Source organism: Contarinia nasturtii, unplaced genomic scaffold (assembly GCF_009176525.2).
Source record: "Contarinia nasturtii isolate CC-2019 unplaced genomic scaffold, AAFC_CNas_1.1 Cnas_scaffold_2166, whole genome shotgun sequence".
NCBI lineage: Eukaryota > Metazoa > Arthropoda > Insecta > Diptera > Cecidomyiidae > Contarinia > Contarinia nasturtii.
The window spans coordinates 514,793-535,009 of record NW_022199493.1 but is presented as its reverse complement, the minus strand read 5'-3'; the positions used below and the strand labels follow the sequence as shown (position 1 = coordinate 535,009).

General features: G+C 32.8%; 1 protein-coding gene across 1 annotated transcript in view; it reads left to right on the top strand.

The window, feature by feature from the left end:
* Nucleotides 1-1,749: 1,749 nt before the first annotated feature.
* Nucleotides 1,750-20,217, top strand: part of LOC116347851 (serine/threonine-protein phosphatase 6 regulatory ankyrin repeat subunit C-like) — a 51,284-nt gene continuing 32,816 nt past the window's right edge. Inside the window, exon 1 of the mRNA XM_031778591.1 lies at nucleotides 1,750-1,801. Coding sequence (XP_031634451.1) covers nucleotides 1,750-1,801 — 52 coding nt within the window. The remainder of the gene's footprint in view (nucleotides 1,802-20,217) is intronic.

Sequence of the window (20,217 nt, the reverse complement as noted above, 5' to 3'; positions counted from 1 at the left end):
AAAGCGCTACGAACTGAATTTGAATCGACAAGGAAATCTCATCACTGAATTGGATGTAAAACGTGTGACGAAAATCGTAATGTTCCAGAATAGAGTCGAGATAAACGCGAAAATCGATCTTCTATTAAATGAAGCAGCAGGCATTGGATTGTCAATCAATGTACACTTCCAGAATCTCATTCGTGATCGCCGGTTCCAAACCATCCCAATATTTATAAACATTCAGCGATCCGAACAACAATGTCATACCGACCACATTTAATATTTGACATTCCAAAAATTTTGAAACTTGGAAATGGTAAGGAATTCGATTTTGCTGTGGCAACCGATAGTGTGGCAGTTTCGTTATGTTTCGTGAAGCCTGAACGCAATACACCGGAACTTTATGACAACACCATCAAAGAGAAGTACAACAATTTTGAGTTTGGTTATGTGCATGGAATCGATCCAGGAGTTCGTACATGGAACGCCACCGTTCGCAAACACGTTCGATTCGGCAACGAGGTAAGAAACAATAAATTCATTGTTGATACTTTGTTCGTAAATCTCAGGAAAACATCACAATTGATGGTCCAAAATACCATTTCAAAGCGAAATATGGCAAACGCAAGCGTAAATCCGATCAATGGACTGAATTGTTGCAAAAACAACGGGAGCTCGACTATAAGCACTATGCATCGCTTATTATGTGCAAATGATGAAACCAGCTATGGCGGTGTACACAACAAGAAAGTTCATTCGATTCCGTCTCGATAAATACATCGAAAAGAATCGGGCCAGTGACAAAATCGCGGCATCACTGACGACAAAAAGTCGGCGCTCGTTTTTATTGGTGCAGCTCAAATTGCTCCAAACTCACCAATTGGTATTAAAAAGCGATTGCGATGCCCGGGATTACGACGAATATCAAATAGTTTCAAGAAGTTGGAAAATTGTATCGTACGATTTGTCGACGAATACAATACATCGCAAACTTGTGCAAAATGTTTCGGCCATTCGATCGACGAACCAAAAGCGATCGTTACAAAGTTAGTCAGCATTGTATTCCAAGTGAAGATGTGTCATCGCAATGGAATTTAGCGAACGTGATTATCACCATGAAAAGCAACCGAGTGTACCAACAATTGCGTAAATATGCAATTAATTTTGTTAATCGATTGGATGCAGCCAACCCAGATCATATTCCAATGGATTCAGATGGTTTAGTGTCAAAACTTCAAGTATGTTTCAAAAACTGACAACTAAACACTGGCATTCGGAAAGATGATCGAGCTCCATTTCAATTGAAAACTGTTTGGCACCATGATATCGTTGCAGCCAAGAACATCATGTACAAAGGGGAAAAAAGACCACTGAAATTAAAAATGTTAAAAAATGTTTTGGCTAACAATTTGGTGTTTACGATTTTGTTTTCAGGTCTTTGTACGGTGTTGGGATTGGACATTCATCCGCAACTATTGAGACCACAGAATCAAAATGCTGCCGTACAAAATCAAGCAGCTGAAGATGAGGATTCCAGTTACAACGAGGACTACGTTTATGTTCTCGATGTTTCCGATGACGACCAGTTTCTTTTTAAATAATATTATTTTAACATTTTGCTACTATGCTGGGCTTGAGTTTTGTGGCCTTGACCGAAGTACTAACTGAGTTTATTTTTTCTCTTTTTTCTTTCCATTGCGACGTTGAAAATGACTAAAACTACACTCAAATCCGACCCCAATATTGACCGTCAACATGTGCCAGATAATGGATGAATTTGCCACAACAAATGTTTTAGAGCGATATAAACGAATCCAAAGTAAACAAATTCCAATGCTGTGTGCAAATACATATTATTATTTTTGTTCTCTCTCTCTCTCTCCTTTACTCTCTATAAAAGATAAAATAAGACACACAACCTACTTACGTTTTACAATCACAAATTGCTGTTTGTAAGATCATGAACATGCACAGTGATTCATATACACTTTTAATTGGATCAATATTTATTTTATTTCAATTTGTAGTCGTTGCATTCATACAACATTCAGCCTATGTACGTAGTTTTACGTTTAACATTTTTTAAATCTAGTGTTAGTTTTTTGTATCAAAATGAGACAGCAACATGTGATCTAGCTAGATTGTTGAAGTTGACTATCGTTACGTGCATTGAATATAAAATAATAATAAACGAATTATTCAAACTATGATAATTTTCGACATATATCAAACGATATACATTCATTTCTCCAATAAATATGACACAAATTCTGTCATGCTCATCAATTACTCTCTTTCATCGCAAATCGAAAAATGTTTTTCTACCAAATCCACTGACAGAACTATAGAAATTGTCATTATGCGTGTCAGTCATTCCTTATTTTAGAATTCTTCACAATTAACTTAAATGGATATTTGTTCAAATGGAAGACGCATCGCGAAATGCGTGCTCATTTCATGCATAGAATCATGAAAGTCATGCAATAATTCTCTCTTTACCGCAAGCAATGGTCTTACAGGTGGCCAAATAACCGGTAAATGCTATTATAAAAATTTCAATCGACACTATAATTTGGCCTTTTGAGCAAAATCACGTCGTTAATGCATCGCTCTCGCCTTGCAATTTTTGATGGCCCCGTAAAATTTGCCGTAATTTTTCGAATCAAACATGCTCACGTTCAAAGAAGATATCAATAAAATTTATTTAGGAAGCAACAAATACAACGGTTATTTTAAGTGCGCATTCAAATTGAATCGTTTAACCCATTATTGATGATGGTTATAATTATCGGGAGGCATATTATAATGCGATAATCAGTGAATGTGCAGGAGTTTAAAGCGAATAAACAATTGAAAAACCGTTTCAATCTTACCTATTTAACGTGTTTGTGTGCACGATCGGTGGGCTCATTGCGGTGTTTTATACAATTCTTTTCGATATTTACGGTCATGTCATCATTCATTATTGTTCATCATATTTCATGGGTGTCTGATTAATATTTCGGTTGTTTAAAATTAGATATGAAAAATGATGTTTTTCATTGTCATCGCTCCTATTCTTCCTATTCTTCATGTTGTCGTTGTATTGATGTGCTGCTAAACGATCGACAATGTAGCACGCATATATGACACATCATTTGAAATAACATTTGTATTTTAATCCACCGTGCTAGATGAATTAAGCCTTACGATGTTTTTATTTTGTTGATTGCACAATTGTTATGAAAGTATTAAAAGCAGGGCTCTTAAACACTTTGGAAAGAATGGCCATTCTGATTTGGTAGACTTTCTGTACGATCGTCGACAAAATACATTCAATGTGTTGATAATATTCGTTAAGATTATTCCTAGTGAGTCAAGTGAGGAACTAAATAATATCTACAGCAAACACATGAAATATAAACATGAATAATAATATCCCCCCCCCCCCAAAAATGTGTAAAACAAATTTATTCTATATCAGATGTGTTTTTTGTGTGTGGTGTCAATGTAATAATTTTAATAGAATAGCGTATAGAATAATGTGGATTAACACTTTTTTCATGACTCATTTAAATATACAAATTGTTTAATATAGTGTAGCGTTGTATTGCCTCCTCAAAAAACTCAGCAAAAAACTAGCAATACAAAATTTTCACATTTAAATTGTTTAATCTTCCTTGTTTTGACAAACAAAATTCAATGTACTTTCGAATGGGTGTAACACCTGAAGAGTAGGCAACAATACACAACATTGGAGAATGTTTACATTGACCATTGTCTCACATCACATTCTCCATCCGGAGAATTGTCGTTAAATTTAAGCAAACATTTAAATTGGTTTTTTTTACTTGTTGTTTTTCGTTTTTATAATATAGATTTGTTTTTCACACTGCATCGGTTAATGTTCTTGATGAGTTCTTACATTTGAATAAACAACAAATTCAACGTAAATATCACCAAATATTGATTCTGTTGTTGTCGATCAATTCCAAAGGAAAATGGAAAACCAAATTATTGACATAGTTTCAAATTATTTTGTCAAGCAATTTTCTTTCAACAATATCAGAACATGTGGTGACATTGAGTGACAAACAAATCAATCAAACGACTCGTATACATCTGCAGCAAATATGAAAATAAACTATTATTTAGTAGTTTTTGTCTGATAAAACCGAAACGAAAGAGAAGTGTACGCGTTAATTTGAGAATTGCATTAATATTTTTAAAATTGCATTCATAATTCATGCCAGAAATTCAAAAGAGTTGGAAAATACTACATGGATCAATAAGTCTTTAGAATCGGACACAAGATGGCGACACAAGTAAATATCCATCTCATTTTTAGAAAGAGCAATCCTTCAAACCTCCAAATATGAAGTTACTGACTCAGAAGTTACAGCACTTAATCGAACATAGCCTCAAAATGGGTCCAAATTCTCCATTTCATCTATTTATCTCAAGGAGTGGACTGAATGTTAAAACTATTTCTGCACCCAGAGGATAGATAAAGGTCCCACCAGTCCACACCAGAAATATGAAATTCATACGTTTTCTACTTCGTGAAATATTGCCATCATTTGTATGGCTTCCCGACATGATTTTTGGTCACATTACTGAAGTGTATATTTTCTCAATAAAAACAGTATTTCCTTGATTCAAAAAGTTCAAAAATGATATGGATTATTCTTTTGGCATTGCTTCGTCCCATTTAAGATGATAAAGCAATATTTGGAACAATGCACTTCCAAAGAATACGAGCTAAAACCAAAAATGTGATTTTTTGACCTTTTGAGGTTATGTCGATATTTGGTGACGGTCGAGATGATCCATTGTCACATAATGCACTTTATGGGTTCAATGAGACATCATCAGTTAACAATAAATAAAAATACCAACTTGATTAATGCAAAAAATCCTTGCGACATCGCTAGAAAGTTGAAACTTGATTTCACTTCGGGCAAATACATAAACTCAGAATGAGTGAATTTTTTTACCCAAATGTTGAAGCAATACTTTTCCACAACTATTCTACGGAATTCTTTGGATCTACTCTAGATTATTCACGCGAATAGTGCACACTTTCATGGCGATAATATTGGATTCCTTCAAACATCTCTTCAAAAACTGCCATTTCGAGGCGTCTATTTTCCCCGTCTGTACGACCACATGTAAATTCAATAGACTACTTCTAAATGGCCCTAATCGATAGTAGAGAGTCCAAGCAATACCAGCAAGCTCAGTTTTGGTTTCGCTGATCGGTATAACAAACAAAAATTTATAGTTTTTCAATAAATGAATTTTTGTTTTTTTGAATTTCAACAAAAACCTGGAGGTTGGTCTGTTTCAAGAGTTGTAACTTCTGAGTCAGTGAATGGATTTGGCTCAAATTACATATTTGGAGGTTTGAAGGATGGCTCTTTCTAAAAATGAGATGGATATTTACTTGTGTCGCCATCTAGTGTCCGATTCTAAAGACTTATTGATCCATGTAGTATAAGAAAAAAATGATCATTTTTTATGGAAATCATTTGCTTTTTAATATATTTACGCCAGCCTAGTTTGATTTTCCATGCACATCAGATGGAAAAAAAACGATGTTTATGTCACCTAGTCCAATGTTTTTCATTTTATTTCCCATAACATGATCAGATCTACAATATAAATAAAATGAAAAACAATTCCGGTTCGGTTTTGTGCAGAAACTTATAAAATCGATTGTATCCAGATGGTCGGTACAAACCAGCATATAAAACAAAAGAAGCACACACCAAAAAGATAAATGTGTCCAACCGCGTCTCGACTGCTTTATGTCACAGTCATTGCATTAGTTTATAAGTCATTTGTCCTAAAATTGAAATGTTTTGTGCTCAGCTTGGCGACGGTTTAACAATGTTTTTTTTTTGTCTTTTGTTTTTCGTTTGCCACATTCTGTTTTTGTGTTTCGTATTACTTGATTACTGGATTTTAAATTTTTCTTTTGATTGTGCATTCGTCGTTTTCGCTGCATTGGCGTCATGTGCGATGAAAAAATGTCACCATTTAACTCATTCGTTTAGCTGTGTATAAAAGCGAGCGCACCAAAACAAAGGAAAATGCTGCTCACCAATCTAAAATCACAACTAATTGGCCAACGATTTTCATTTAATTTCCTTTTTTTTCGTTTACTTTTGCAACAGCTTCAGTTGCAACGGATGGATATTTGTATTTTAATTCATTCTAAATAGCATAAAATCGTACATCTTTCTGCTTGCCAAGTTAAGTAACCATTTTCAACCGATTACATTTTTTATAAAATAAATATGAATATTTGGTATTTCAGCGAGCGATATCATGATTTTTGGGTTGTTTTGTGTCTTTTCATTGTGTATCATATGGTTTTATCTGTAATCGTTTTGGTGTTTATATTTCAATTCGATTCGATAAAATGATTTTTTTAAGCAATGCATTTTTGGATCGATCAAAAAAAACATTTCTTGTGTGTTCTTAATTGCATACTGGAAAAGGCGAACACACTTTGAAATTAGTCTGATGTAACGTACAAAAAAGTGTCTTTTTTCTTTAATGAAATTTACCAATTGCATGTAATTCTCGTGGTGTACATAACTTACGTTAATACAAGTGCAAATTACATATTTTTTTATAAACATCAGCAAGAGAAACTGTCGTGCATTTTATAGCTGCAAATAATTGAGCTAACAAACAACATCTTGAAATAACTAGTTGTGGTTTTTTCGTCTCCTTCTTCATTCATTTTGTACAGACGAATGATGCAAATGCGATGATGCAGACGTGCTATGTGTTATATTTAGTTTCTTGTTCATATGGAGATTTTAATGGACAACAAACAAATACAAAATAAATGAACTAATAAGCTTATATTATTTTCTTCAACGTATAACGAATAAAAAAAAAGAGACGAATTGAAGAACAATCGTAAAAAAGAGGAAAACTGCATAAAATTTAACCATCTATAGCAACAACACAGATGCTCACTTCGCTTCACTTAGCTTGCATCTGAAAATGTGCATACCGGGGCCCAAATTAGAATGCTATTTTGATTTATGCCATAAAAAAGATAGATTAATTATGTGTTCTTTCGAGAAAAAAAAGACGATTTTCTTCAATTTTTCTACATTTTTTGATGTTTTGGTCATACACATTTTGCCGCCTCCGCTGGTTGCTTTTTTAACTAAAATTTCTCAACATGAATTTAACTTATTCATAGTGATTTAAATCAAGCAAGTTTGATAAAGATTCCATATGATTCGTGGCTTGAGATTCTTCCAGATTTGACATGATTAAGGATTCATAAGGACTTACAGACATACTTGAGCTGAAGAATCTGTTGTAGAGAAATTGACACGAAATAGAGAAACGCACTGTATTACTACCATTATTATATATTAATATTTGCAACATGACACCACGTTTGCCACGGATAAGTGTTGGGCTGAGAAAAAAAAACAGCATCTTCGTTATTAAGTAAATCAAAATCGATATACAGTTTTCAATGAAATTCTTACAATGCAGTATTAATGTATATGAGAGTGTTTTGGTCATTGATACTTAACGTTGAACTGCGTGGAGTATGCAAATCTTTTGTATTTTTAATTCGTAATATTGTTTGCATTCGATGTGAACGTGTCGTTCTTCGCCCATTAATGTACTGTTTCATTAAGAATTGCATGTAGTTTTAATGCAGAGAATATTGAAATCACCATTTGAAATTTACATACGCTGTGCACATAATTAGGAGAAGGTAGGGTCAACATTTCTTACCAATATACTTTTCTTAAAATGCACTTCAAGAACTACATTTTCCACTAATCCAAAAATCACGTGACATTTTCAGCTTTTTTTGCATTTTTTTAATTATTATAATAAACATTTGGCGCTATTTTATAGCAGCGTGTCCATTGTAAATCAAATACTTAAAAAAATCAACGGATGCCATAAAAGATGGCTCATATTACCCCGCCTGCCTTTAGTATGTTGTGTGATTTCTTTACTGCAGTCATAAATGACTTTCTAACATATTTTTTTAATGAATAATACCTTTCACTTGAATTTAGTTTCTTTAATACCTTCATCTTTTGTATTTGCTTCTGCACAGTTTTGTTAACATTTAAACACTTCTACGTGAACACAGAAAAAATTGACTTTAAATGAAAGACCATGAAAATGGCATATACACATGAATGAATCAGTTACAGTGCACATTTACTACCGCAGTAGTAAAGTGTGCATTGTCATATTCAAATATTACAATGTACCCATGGGTATTTCTGGGCATTTCCCAGAGGTGACTACAAATATTAGCATTCGCGTTCGTTCGTTTAATGCCATTTCATAACTGGAAGTTGCCAGTCGAAAGTGACATCTTTGATTTGAAACTGGGTTGCTTTTAAATATTTCCAAATAAATCGCATGTAAATGGATTTTCCAAACTTTTAACCTTTCAACTTTTCCACTTTTCTAAAAGCTGATGAATATTAAGTAGACATATAAGATTATTTCTTTAATTAAGTTTGAGTTTTTTTTTTTTAAATAATAAAATGGCGGTTCAGTAATCAGTATCCAATTGCTGTCTTATATTGCTGTGGCATTCGACAAAATTGAATACAAGAAAATTAAAATCGCTAAATGTTGATGTATATTTTTAAATGAAGCTGATTTCAAGATTTCACTTAATTTTGAAGATTTATGTCAATCGATCTTTTTCACTATATAAACACCAGTATCTACTGCTGTACGACACCATTCCATGCAAACAGGTTATTATCATACCGCACACATAAGAATAAATCTCATCATAATATTTTTAAGTCTGCATTCGTTTTTTCTTCATATTGCGTTGGTCCCCCTCCCGCCATTGTCTTTGTCTCGCAGAGCTTAAGAACAAAATAAGAGGTTGTGTGTGTGTGTTTCAATTTTATCGCTTGAAAATGGCTTTGAATGTGCGGTTTGTATGTCTCGTTCTATCCCAAACATATGTTTTTTTAACATGCTCTTTAGCTGCCTTTTGTCACGCTGCGTGTGTGTTCATTTCTTTATTGTGACAAAAACGACGCAATAAAACGAATGAATAAATAAAAATTGGTGCTTTCGATTATGGTGTCAAAGAATTCAGTTTACTGTCGTTGATTTTATTCGTTGTGTCAATCTTTTTTTGGTTTGGGTGTTGTCCCTCTGAAATGTCAACTTTTAAATATATTTTATTTTATAAAACCACAATACCAACATTTTTGCACTCTTAATCATTTCGTAAATAGTACGAATATTCTATTAAAAAAATGGAAAGGTTCTGCTTAAGATAAGTTCTGCTACTCCAGCCATTTTCATTGTAATTTGCACCAAAATGACATTTTTAGCGAAAAAAAATATCTGGGAATTTGGCCGTCTGATTGACGAAATGAATTCAGTTGCACGAGTTGAGCGAAAAAAATGTGCAGACACACAATTGACGCACTCTCATCCTCTATTGCATTCTATTGAAATTACAATTCATGAATTCGAGGTTACAAATAAGAACATAATTTATTCACATTTTAAATTACGTCCGTTCCAACATTTGATCAAAACAAAATTGTTGGCATTATAGTTGTAGCACTTCGGTATCCATGAACATAAAACTGAAGCGATCTATTTGAATTCAGTTGAAATTCAGAATTAAAACAATGAAGTGCTTTTTAATCGTTGCTATAATTTGTTGTGCGGCAACGTGGGTTTGCCCAATCAAGAAATGATGGTCACCGGATTTACGTAAAATAACAAACAAACAAAGAAGCTTAAAAACTTATTTTGATTATAAAATCATTCGGTTTTTGCAGTTGCTTAATGAAAACCTGAATCCAATAACGGCATTAGTTGCATCTAAGATTTCAGCGCGTAATAAACAAAATTCAATTCAAGACCAAAGCAGCCAATTATAAATTTTTATTATAAATTTTAGGAGCGTGTATGGTACGAACGTATACAACCAGACTCACAACGTAGAGAGTGCAGTTAAATCGGCCGCAGAATATGCCTTTAGAGGGTTTGTCATTATTTCTGATTGAGACCAACAGAATCTATTTTTAATATAATAAATGTATATTTGAAATTATGTACTCTGTCGATATGGCACACACAGCTCTTTGTGCGACATCAGCAACTTTGGATATTGCAAGTGATATTAACCAAGGAAAAAGTCCGCGACAAGCAGTTATTGAACAGTATGAATTAGTTTCTCATCAAACATGTATACATGATCCGCTTAAATAACCTCTTTTGTCCTTATCAGCACCAGAATTGGTAGCACGACACGTAATATTTTAAACAATCCGAAAGGTTTTACCGCAAAAAATATCATTCAGAACTTCTGAATCAGAAGACAAATATCATCATAGCTTGGGCCTATGGCCCAATATCCGGATTTGTATCCGCCGAAATTCAGCTAGCGTAAGTATTTTCAAATGCATCATCCGGAAGAATTCAAACAATTACCCAGCACGGCAGCCGGCAAACGTTACTCAAAAATGACAAATGTTACACAAAAGTGACAAATTTTACACACGCGTGTGACAAATGTTACTAATAATAATATTCGTTCGATTTGCTATGGATTTTGGCGAAAAAAGTGAAGACCTTTTTTTAGCTCTTCACTTTCTAAAGTGGGACAAAATATTCAATTTTGGTAGGGTTTTTGGGCGAAGAGAAAAATCTTTCAATTTGCTAGGGTTTTTTGAGGCAAATGCTCTGACACACCAAAGGAATGAACCCCCCCTTGGATCGCCAACTCAGAAGCTATGATAATAAGTGAATGTTTATTAAAATATTGTTAGTATATACAAAAAATGTTAAAAAATTTCTAAATAGATTAAAAAATTCCAAAATAATTAGTTCATTTTTCGAAATATCATAGAATTTTCAAACATTATTTTCATTCCGAATGTACTAGTAGTATGTTGGTTATGAATGGTTCGGTCGAACAGCTATTTTTTGACATTTTGTTTTGTTACACACATTTGAGTAAAAGAGTGTAAGAAACTGCGTTAGGGACTTTATAAAGGCATTTGACATTACCTCTTTTAAAAAAATCAAGATATCGTTCAAATTAACGTTTATAAAAAAAATTCTTCAGTAAATATAACTGCCGATCAATATCAAAAAAATCACCGCATTTGCGGTCAAAACTGCGGGAAGATAATGCAATTTGATTGGTCAAAGAAATGCGGCGATAAAATTCTGTTGGAATTATGAAAAAAGAACTCTGCAATTACCAGCGTTGGCCAGATTATCCATCAGTATTTGGGTTAAAAGGGAAAATGTTACAATATTTAATGTAATAATAGCTGCGATTACGGTGGGTGTGTATTACACGCACCAATATTCAATGGTGTAATTACGTTACAATTAGCGAAAATGTAACATACCCATGTTGATTGTTAGGCTTTCAATACCTTGACAATTAGTTAGTGTGACTTTTTGTTCTGTTGATATCGACCCCCATTTCAACATTGCAATATCCATGAATCGGCTGCACCATCGAATTCCACGAAAAATTTAAGTGTATGAAATGTACACATTGAATACATACATGACTTTGTTTGTAATATACTTTAAGTGAAACTGTAATTGCAACTGATACAAAAAAATGCGCCCGAACGATAAAGAGAAAGGAGCAAAATGATGCCATTTTTTGTGCAATGCGTTGATACAATAAAAACGATGCACGAGAAGATTTTCTTAAGATGCTGAAAAATAAATCACATTTTACATAAATTGAGGCCTGTGTATAAAGCTAATGCTTGTCTTTAATACAAAGTGCTTGAATCGGAATTTTGCATATGCGTAATATACATGATTGATTTAAACAAAATGGTTGCTTCGCTTTGGATGGACACTCAAATCTTAGATGATAATCAGTTCGTACTCGGCGATTGACAGAAACTTTACTCTTTTGATGGAGCTTGCAGTGCCTAATTTCCTTGAAAAATTGAATCTAATCAAAATGACTTTGGACGAAAATTAATGCATGTTTTTCATACAAATTTGCCTTTTTTCATAGGAACGCTCATTAACAACAAATAGAAAATGACTTTTATCACTATTTAAAAACGTTTCTTTTCGATATTTTTTGGCTTGATTTTCAATGTGCACATTTTATAAAAAAAATATTTTGATGTGGTATATTTTGAAAAAATAATTGACCATCTGTCCATAATTTCCAGTCGAAGCACAACAACAGATACTATGAAAAAGCACACGCCACAATATCAACTAAATGCCACTTAATAATCTCTCATACAGTGTATGATGAATTCTTCGTTACGCTTTTCTGTGATCCAAAGGATAAAAAATATCGTTGGTATATGCGAGTTTTTGTCTTATTCGATGTTATGTTTTGTTCAGGAAAATCCTGCATATTGAACATAATCACATGTTCTGATAAGGATAAACACGCACGTATTTTGTTTTTGTTCACCGCATTTCAAATTCATTTTTTTTTTTGCATTGGAACTTCTTGATGTCTCCATATAATAGAGATGCACATTATGTAAAAAATTAATGGTTAATCAAAAGCAAGCAAGCAAGCGATTGAATGGGTATGGGTACACATATGTGATTTTCGTGATTCATTATAATTTAAGCAATAATAAAATCTCTTGTAATACTTTATTTCTTGGCTTTTTTCATGTGTGTACTTGACGTTTTGTACATTAATTCAATTCTAATGGAAATAAGAAGAAGAAGTAAAGAAAAACAGAGTATCAACAATTTCAATCTTGTACGCTAAATGACTTACATTTTGTCCAGCTTGTCGGATCACGATTTATGACGAAAATAACAGATTTCTCGCTACGGATCTTTCGATTTAAATTGATGTATAAAATTGTGAACAGTACGTACACAATCATTCAAATGTGATGGATGCAGATTTTATTTTTGTTTTTTTTTCTCTCTCTCTCTTTTGAATAATCATTTTCATAATGGTTAAGTCTTCTTATAGATTTAATCACATTTCACGCACAATTATAATTATGAATATGATGAACGTATTGGTCGCAATATTTTCACAGAACAGCAAAAGTCCTTTGCGGCCATGAATTTGATTACGGAAATCGGATTACCGTTTATTGCCAACGGTTGATAGTTGGACATTTAAACCGAAAGAATTCAGACATTGTAACATCAGTGTTTCGCTAAAAAAAATAGGAAAAGTTTTCGCTACTTACAATTGCAACCGTTTAGGTTATTTTTCAATAGCTCGTACATGCAATATACAATGATATGAGAGGCCACCTAAAAATATTTTCAATTCTTCCACTTTTGGCGATGAACCATTATCATTGCGATTGGAAATACTATGAGGGTTGGCCTCCTCTTCAAAAACTGAAGATACGAAAATTATAGCATTTAGTGCAGTACACAAACTACACTATCATAAATTTCTTATTGTAAAAGGGAACACTGAGAAAATATTATTTTTCTTATAAAAAGAGGTATACAACAAAGTTCTTTTACTCAAAAGCAAGGACCGGTTCGTGCATATTTCCATGCTTGCCTAGATACGCTAGGTAGTATAGATATGCCAAGCATAGCGGCAAATGCAACCGACGCATCGCCGTCCACTCTGTATGAACATACACATGTTCGTGTATGCAGGCGGCCGTGCTTTGAGATGCGTTGCGGCTTGAGTCTCCGCTATGCCTAGCATAGCTATCTTGCATAGAAATATGCGCGAACCGGTCCCTGCTTAAAAGTCCACGATAAAAATAAAATCGCCAAAATTTCAATGGAAGAAGATGAAATACATGACAAGTAAATGCTTGTCGATATATTTCGAATTTTCGCATTTTTACTGCATCAGTTTTGAAGGAAAAAGAAATCGTTTGATGTATATTGTAATAAGTGAAGGGCTGCGCACATATTACAACAGCTAATAACGATTAGCGATCAGGCTTAATGACCACAGAAACGAAACAAGAATAAATGTAAGAAGAAAATGAAAAAAAGAGAGAGATGGAAGGAGATTTTCACCATGTGGACAAGATGAATTATCATAAAAACCTATTTCTTATCAATATTTAAACACTCGCGGCGTACAATCACACCGCTAAACATATAAACATATGGTTGTGCAAATTGCTTTCAGTTATTGCGTTCATTTTAACATCGCTTCATGAACAACAATCGCCAGTTGTGATCTTGCCTGCTTATGGTCTGGGCATATCAGTTTCTTCTATCAGAGGTAGCAATCATATCAGTTATGAAAATCTTAATGTATGAAATACATCAATGTACAAAGTGGCATTGTAGGATACACATGAACGGCAACCGGTCGGCTTTTTCACATCAGTTGGTTGCATTAGTTTTCCTAATCATTAAGAGTTTTCTTTATTTAACTGATTAAGTTTAATTTTATTTTTTATTTGTTGTGTTCTGTTTTGCGTTACATGGATGCAACCAAGCATTTTAATATTTTACAAATATTCAAATTTCACATCATATTTTGCAGCACACCGTTTAAGTCAACAACAACAAAATTACAAACGAAACATAAGTAATATAAATTGATGAAAATAAGTAAATTAATTAAAACATATTAGTTGAATTGAATACCGATATAAATGATCGAATGGCTTCAACATTGATAATTCAATAAGGATAGAACTAAAAACGTAACACATATGCATATTCTCCGAATTGATTGAGGGTCAACAGTGCGAAATGTTTTCAATTCGACAAGCTTCATGGTGTTTGGCACAATCACCATCAGCCTTGCTTGCATACATAATCGATGCATCTTATTCTCTATATGCTTTTCTAATCATCCTCACAAACATATACACATGCATACAGCAAAGCTAAAGTGTGATGTTATTTTTGAATTTAAGCTGAATAAAAATGGTTAGTTCTATCAATGCAATTCGCAGGCTGCTGAATCTTCATGCCTGAAGAACTTTAAACAGCACTGTAGTGTGAGCTGAACTACGAACACAAAATTATGTAGCAAAAAAAAAATTAATATCGAAACGGAACGAAATGTAAAATCGGCGAAAAAAAATCGACAGCTTAGATTCCATATTTATACGCTTATATATATGTATACATTATATGTATACATTCCGATTGCCTAGAGGATAGTCTTGATCGATCACTATGCGTGTTCGATGATTTCCTATAGCTATACAAAAAAAACGCATACTTGAAGTTCACCGTTGCACGCTGTTTGATACTACAACAGAAAAGGGAACAAAATCGACACACATACAAAACAGTTTATAAAAGAATACTTGCAGTCTTGACGATGTACACATCGAATACTGAACGTGTGCAGTGTGCACTCCAATACACTCTCACTCAAACACATATATGTGTATAAATATTTTATTTATTAAAAAAAGCAGCAAAAACTGTATCGATCGGCAACACTATTATTAGGATTGATTTGTGTTTTATGTAAATTATACCCATCATATTCGATGTGCGTTATATGTATATGCTATAGCTTCTCATCAACGGCATGAAGTCAACTGCGAACACTGAATGCATAAAAAAGAGAATGATTATAAACAATGGAATCAATCGCTTTCATTCGCGTATGCCTGAATTTTATTCCATAAAACCAACTAACATCTTGTGTTCTGCAATTTTTTCCTGAATCTCTTTCGTGTCGTTTTTTTCAGCTTTCCTTTCGCTTGTGACTATATATATAAACATTATTGCTATTACGTCGTTGATGATGCAGAATATAAATTATTTAATATATTATACATTTTGTGCCCGTTAATTTTTTTATCGCTTTGCAAGTTTTATGGTCTTTTGATCAAAAATTTTCGGCCATTGATACTGCATATAATCAGTTTTTCACAATATTTTTTTTGTCTCATTTTTTTGTACTGTTCGTTTTACTAAGTTTAAAGGATCGCATGAGTAAGAGCTAAGTTTAGATTGAGTAAAACTAGCGGATCCAATTTGATCTCAATGACCGCAAAAAAAGAACTCAACAAAATCAACAGCTGCCATGGCTTTGATATCATTTTAGAAAATGATCCACATCGTATGCTAGTAATATAGGAGAAAATCATCGACATTTAGTCGTGTAAATGTTGTTAATCACCATTTCGATATATAATACATAAATTAGATCGAATTATTTGAAAGGAAAAAAAAATGAAACAAAAATAAAAATGTTGGATTAAGACCTTCACATTTTGGAAGTTTTCTGTTTTATTGATAGCAAGCAATTTTCGTCTTAATTCTTATGCAGTCTTGCTATTAGAAAGTTATTTATCAAACAAAGAAATGACAATAGCATCCAAAAAATGTATTGGCTTAAAACAAAGACTGAATGGCAGTTATATTTTCAACAAAATCGTCTATCGTCTCTGTTTTTATTGTATAAATAAAATGATCTTCAGATGCGATCGCATTTAACCTCTGATAAATAATTTATTTTATTAAAATATTATTTTCGATCGTAAATGAGTTCGATTTATTTATGAAAAAAATGCAGATGCATACAAAGACCACATACTAATTTTTCTCTTAATGCCAATGCACATTTTCCACGCACATAGATAAATAGATTCGATCTTTTCACTTTTCACATAACTTGCGATCGCCATTGCCACATTGTGAGTGGAGAATCGCAAATGCCTGCTGCTGTTTCTTTGCTGCAATTATTACCCAGGCACAGCTTGTATTATAGATGTGAAAATTCCACTTCGATACTGATATTTATGTGGTCTCTGTGATTTTTTAATGGCTTTCAATAAAATATTAGAATGTAAAAAGAAAACAAAAAAAAATGCGCAATTTACGTGCCGTACCAATCACATAAAGATAGAAAATATAGAATATTCATTTTACCTGTCAAAATGTAAAATTCAGCAGCCGCAGTTGCAAATAGTATATCAAACTGTACTTTTTTTAAGTTTTAAATCATTTTTCTTGTGAATTCAAATAACTTGATTTTGTTAATAGATCGATTGTTTTGATAACAATTGTTTTTTCACTTTTTTTTAAAATATTAAATGATTCGGACACTTGGATATATTTTTATGAAGAAATAAGAAACGTACAAATTATAATTACCAGCGTAAAAAGTTGGCAATATTTAGTGCTATGCACATTGCACATAGTCAAACCGCACAGTGCGTGAATACATAAGACTCATTGTTCCGCATTTATATCTATTTATTTGTATTGTCAATTTAACCACATATGGTGTGATGAATATTATTTACCTCATCTCGTTAAATTATGTTCGTCGCCGTTAGTTCTCTCTTTCTCTCTCTCTCTCTCTTTCGGTGTTTTTTTTTGTGTGTGTGTGTGTATGTATGTGTTGTGCCCACCCGTGCTCATTCATAGCTTTGACATCGATCTTATCAGACCTATCGTTGTTGTTGCTTCATTGCATTCCGTCCGGCTCATTAATACTACGAGATTGTTTTATTTTTCACTACTTACTTGAAAGCGTAGAGGAGGATTTTAAAATAAATGTGTAACACACGTAAATGTATAATTCGTATATTTGCTGAAGAAATGTGATAGGATTGGAATAATTGATAATGGATATTTTTAGGGGGAAATTTTTTTCTCATTTGGAATAAATGCAAATATTTCAAATATTAAAGAGTGATTTACAAAACAACATCATTCACAACATGTGCACCCATGTAGATCTCATTTGCAATGCCACGAAAATTACTCACTGATATTGCATCACAGCAAGCAAAGAAATTCAAACTATAACTCACGGTCAAGTTGAACATTTCCACTGATTAATTTAATTTGATGAATGATTGAACCTCGATGTATTTTGGTTATGAAATCTGAAATGAAAATGTTTAATGCCAGAAGGTATTTTATTATAAAATTCACTTATTATCCCGATATTATTAGCTATTATTAACCAGTATTAGCATATTAGAATAAGATTAATTTGACTATTCTAAGAAACTGAGGACGAATAAAAGCAATCGCAATCAAATTAGGATACATCAATCTCGTCATATGAAGAAATGACCACAATATCCTGAAAAATGAATATAATTATTGTGCTGTGCGACATTGTGTGAGTATGAAACGACTGGCATTGAAAAAAGAAGACTGTTAAATAAAAAAAAACTTGACTACGTTCGTCAATACATTGTTTGTGATTTAAAATCTGTTTTAGCCAGCGAATATATGAAACTTAATTTTCTTCGTTTGGAACATTTGGTTTGAAGTAAGGCCCATTTCTGATGTCGATCGATTGCAAATAATACAAATAACGTTCAATTGAATGACAATAAATAAGAGTAACGTGATAATGACAAAAACCTTAACAAAAAATGTAATCAAGCAATAGAAAAAGTGCATTGACTTTGCTACGGTGCTGAAAAACAAAACCATGGCATAGACATTTTATAGACCCGGAAATCCAATACTTATTTGTTAAATTCTGGTTTTACTTAGACACAACAAAAAAACTGATTTTTGAATGTGGGTTGGCATGGCGCACATTCGATACAACCGAAACGAAATCCAACAAAAGAGACAAATAAGAAGTAATGTCAATATTAAGGTATGTACTATGTTATACTTATGCATACACGAACCAACGCAAAAACGTTCTCGGTTTTAAATTTTATTTCTCGTCTATCGACTTCAATTTATATTACACTCTTTTACATAGCTTTCTCTAGTCTACCGAGTCTAACATTAATATTTCAATTTTTTGGTGAAAAAGAAATGTTTTGCTGTATTACAATGAAATCACGATCGAAACTCTACTGTTTGTTTACCTCTCACTTCAAATAATATATGATAAATTTCACATTTTTTTCTTCACTTCAACCAAGTTGCTGAATACAATCAAATCCAATTCGTTCAGTTGAAGGAGGCAAATTGCAACATCACGGTAAAATCTAAATTTTGAATTTTATAAATACAAAAACTATCACTAATTCCATGTGACGATTATAAACAGTTAATTAAATGTTGTAAGTAAATAAAACAAATCCATTACATTATAACTATTATCAACTAGAGGCCTCAGAGAAGAACTAAACTAGGAACTAGAACTATTTTTCATATTTATTTTAAACAAAGAGTAATTTGCCGATATAATTTTAACTTTTGATAAAAGAAATAGTCTTTCTTCTCTTCATAAAATTAACATAAGAAAGAATTTTATTTTAATTTCCTCCGGGATGAACTTTATTTATTATTTTTTCGGCTATGAGTGCCACCAAAACATGTAAAAGTCAAGGAGCACAATATTCGATGTCGTTGTGGATACTTTGATGATTTAAAAAATACTATCAAAATATTGACTACGGAAGATATAGCTTTATATTTTATTTTCTGTCATCGTTAATCATAAGCTTCTTATTCTAAAGAAATCAATTTTTGTTGATTTTATTCCGTTTATCAACTAGTTTTTTAAAACCATTACAACACGTTTTCTTCTAAAATCGAAATGCTCACAAAGCATTTTGAATAAAGACAGAAACTCCATTCAATTTCATTAACACATTTATGTCTGTTCGCTGCGATTAATCGGTTTGGGTGGTCAATTCAAGCAAAATTTATCATTGTCAATATAGTGCTAAAGCACATTATGTAGTCGAGTTCAATGCGGTTTCCCAAAATTTCGATGTAGAAGACTTCGAAGAGATTAAATTGAATATAAACAGTTTACGTTTTGACACCGTAAACAACAAATCAGAGTGATTAAGTGTCTGTTAAACTAATTTACGTAGGTTGCTCCATATTTTTTTTTAAAATGGTACTTATAGTGTTGCCCGATGTAAACCATTGTCATATTCGTAAAGTTTGATGTTTTGGTATGTATTCGTGCCCTGAACCTTTTGTCGTACGAACGCTATTTGTATTGTTTACAGTGACTGGTAAACTGCGACTCAACAAAAAAATGAATTTTACACGTGAAGATTTTCGTAAAATGATTTACTACGATTTTCGAAGTAAATTATCTCAACAACAGTGTTTCGATCGACTTCATTTGGCCTTTGGCAATGAAGCACCAACCCTTCAGACAATTTATAACTGGTACCGAGAATTCCGTTGCGGTCGTAGTTCGCTCAAAGACGAGTTTCATACAGGTCGTCCAAAATCGGCTGTTGTGCCACAAAACATCGATGCTGTCAGAAAACTGATTATGGAAGATCGTCATGTGACCTACCGTAAGATTGAGGCATCTTTGGGCATTTCATCCCACAGCATACATACAATTTTGCATGAACATTTAGCCGTAAAAAA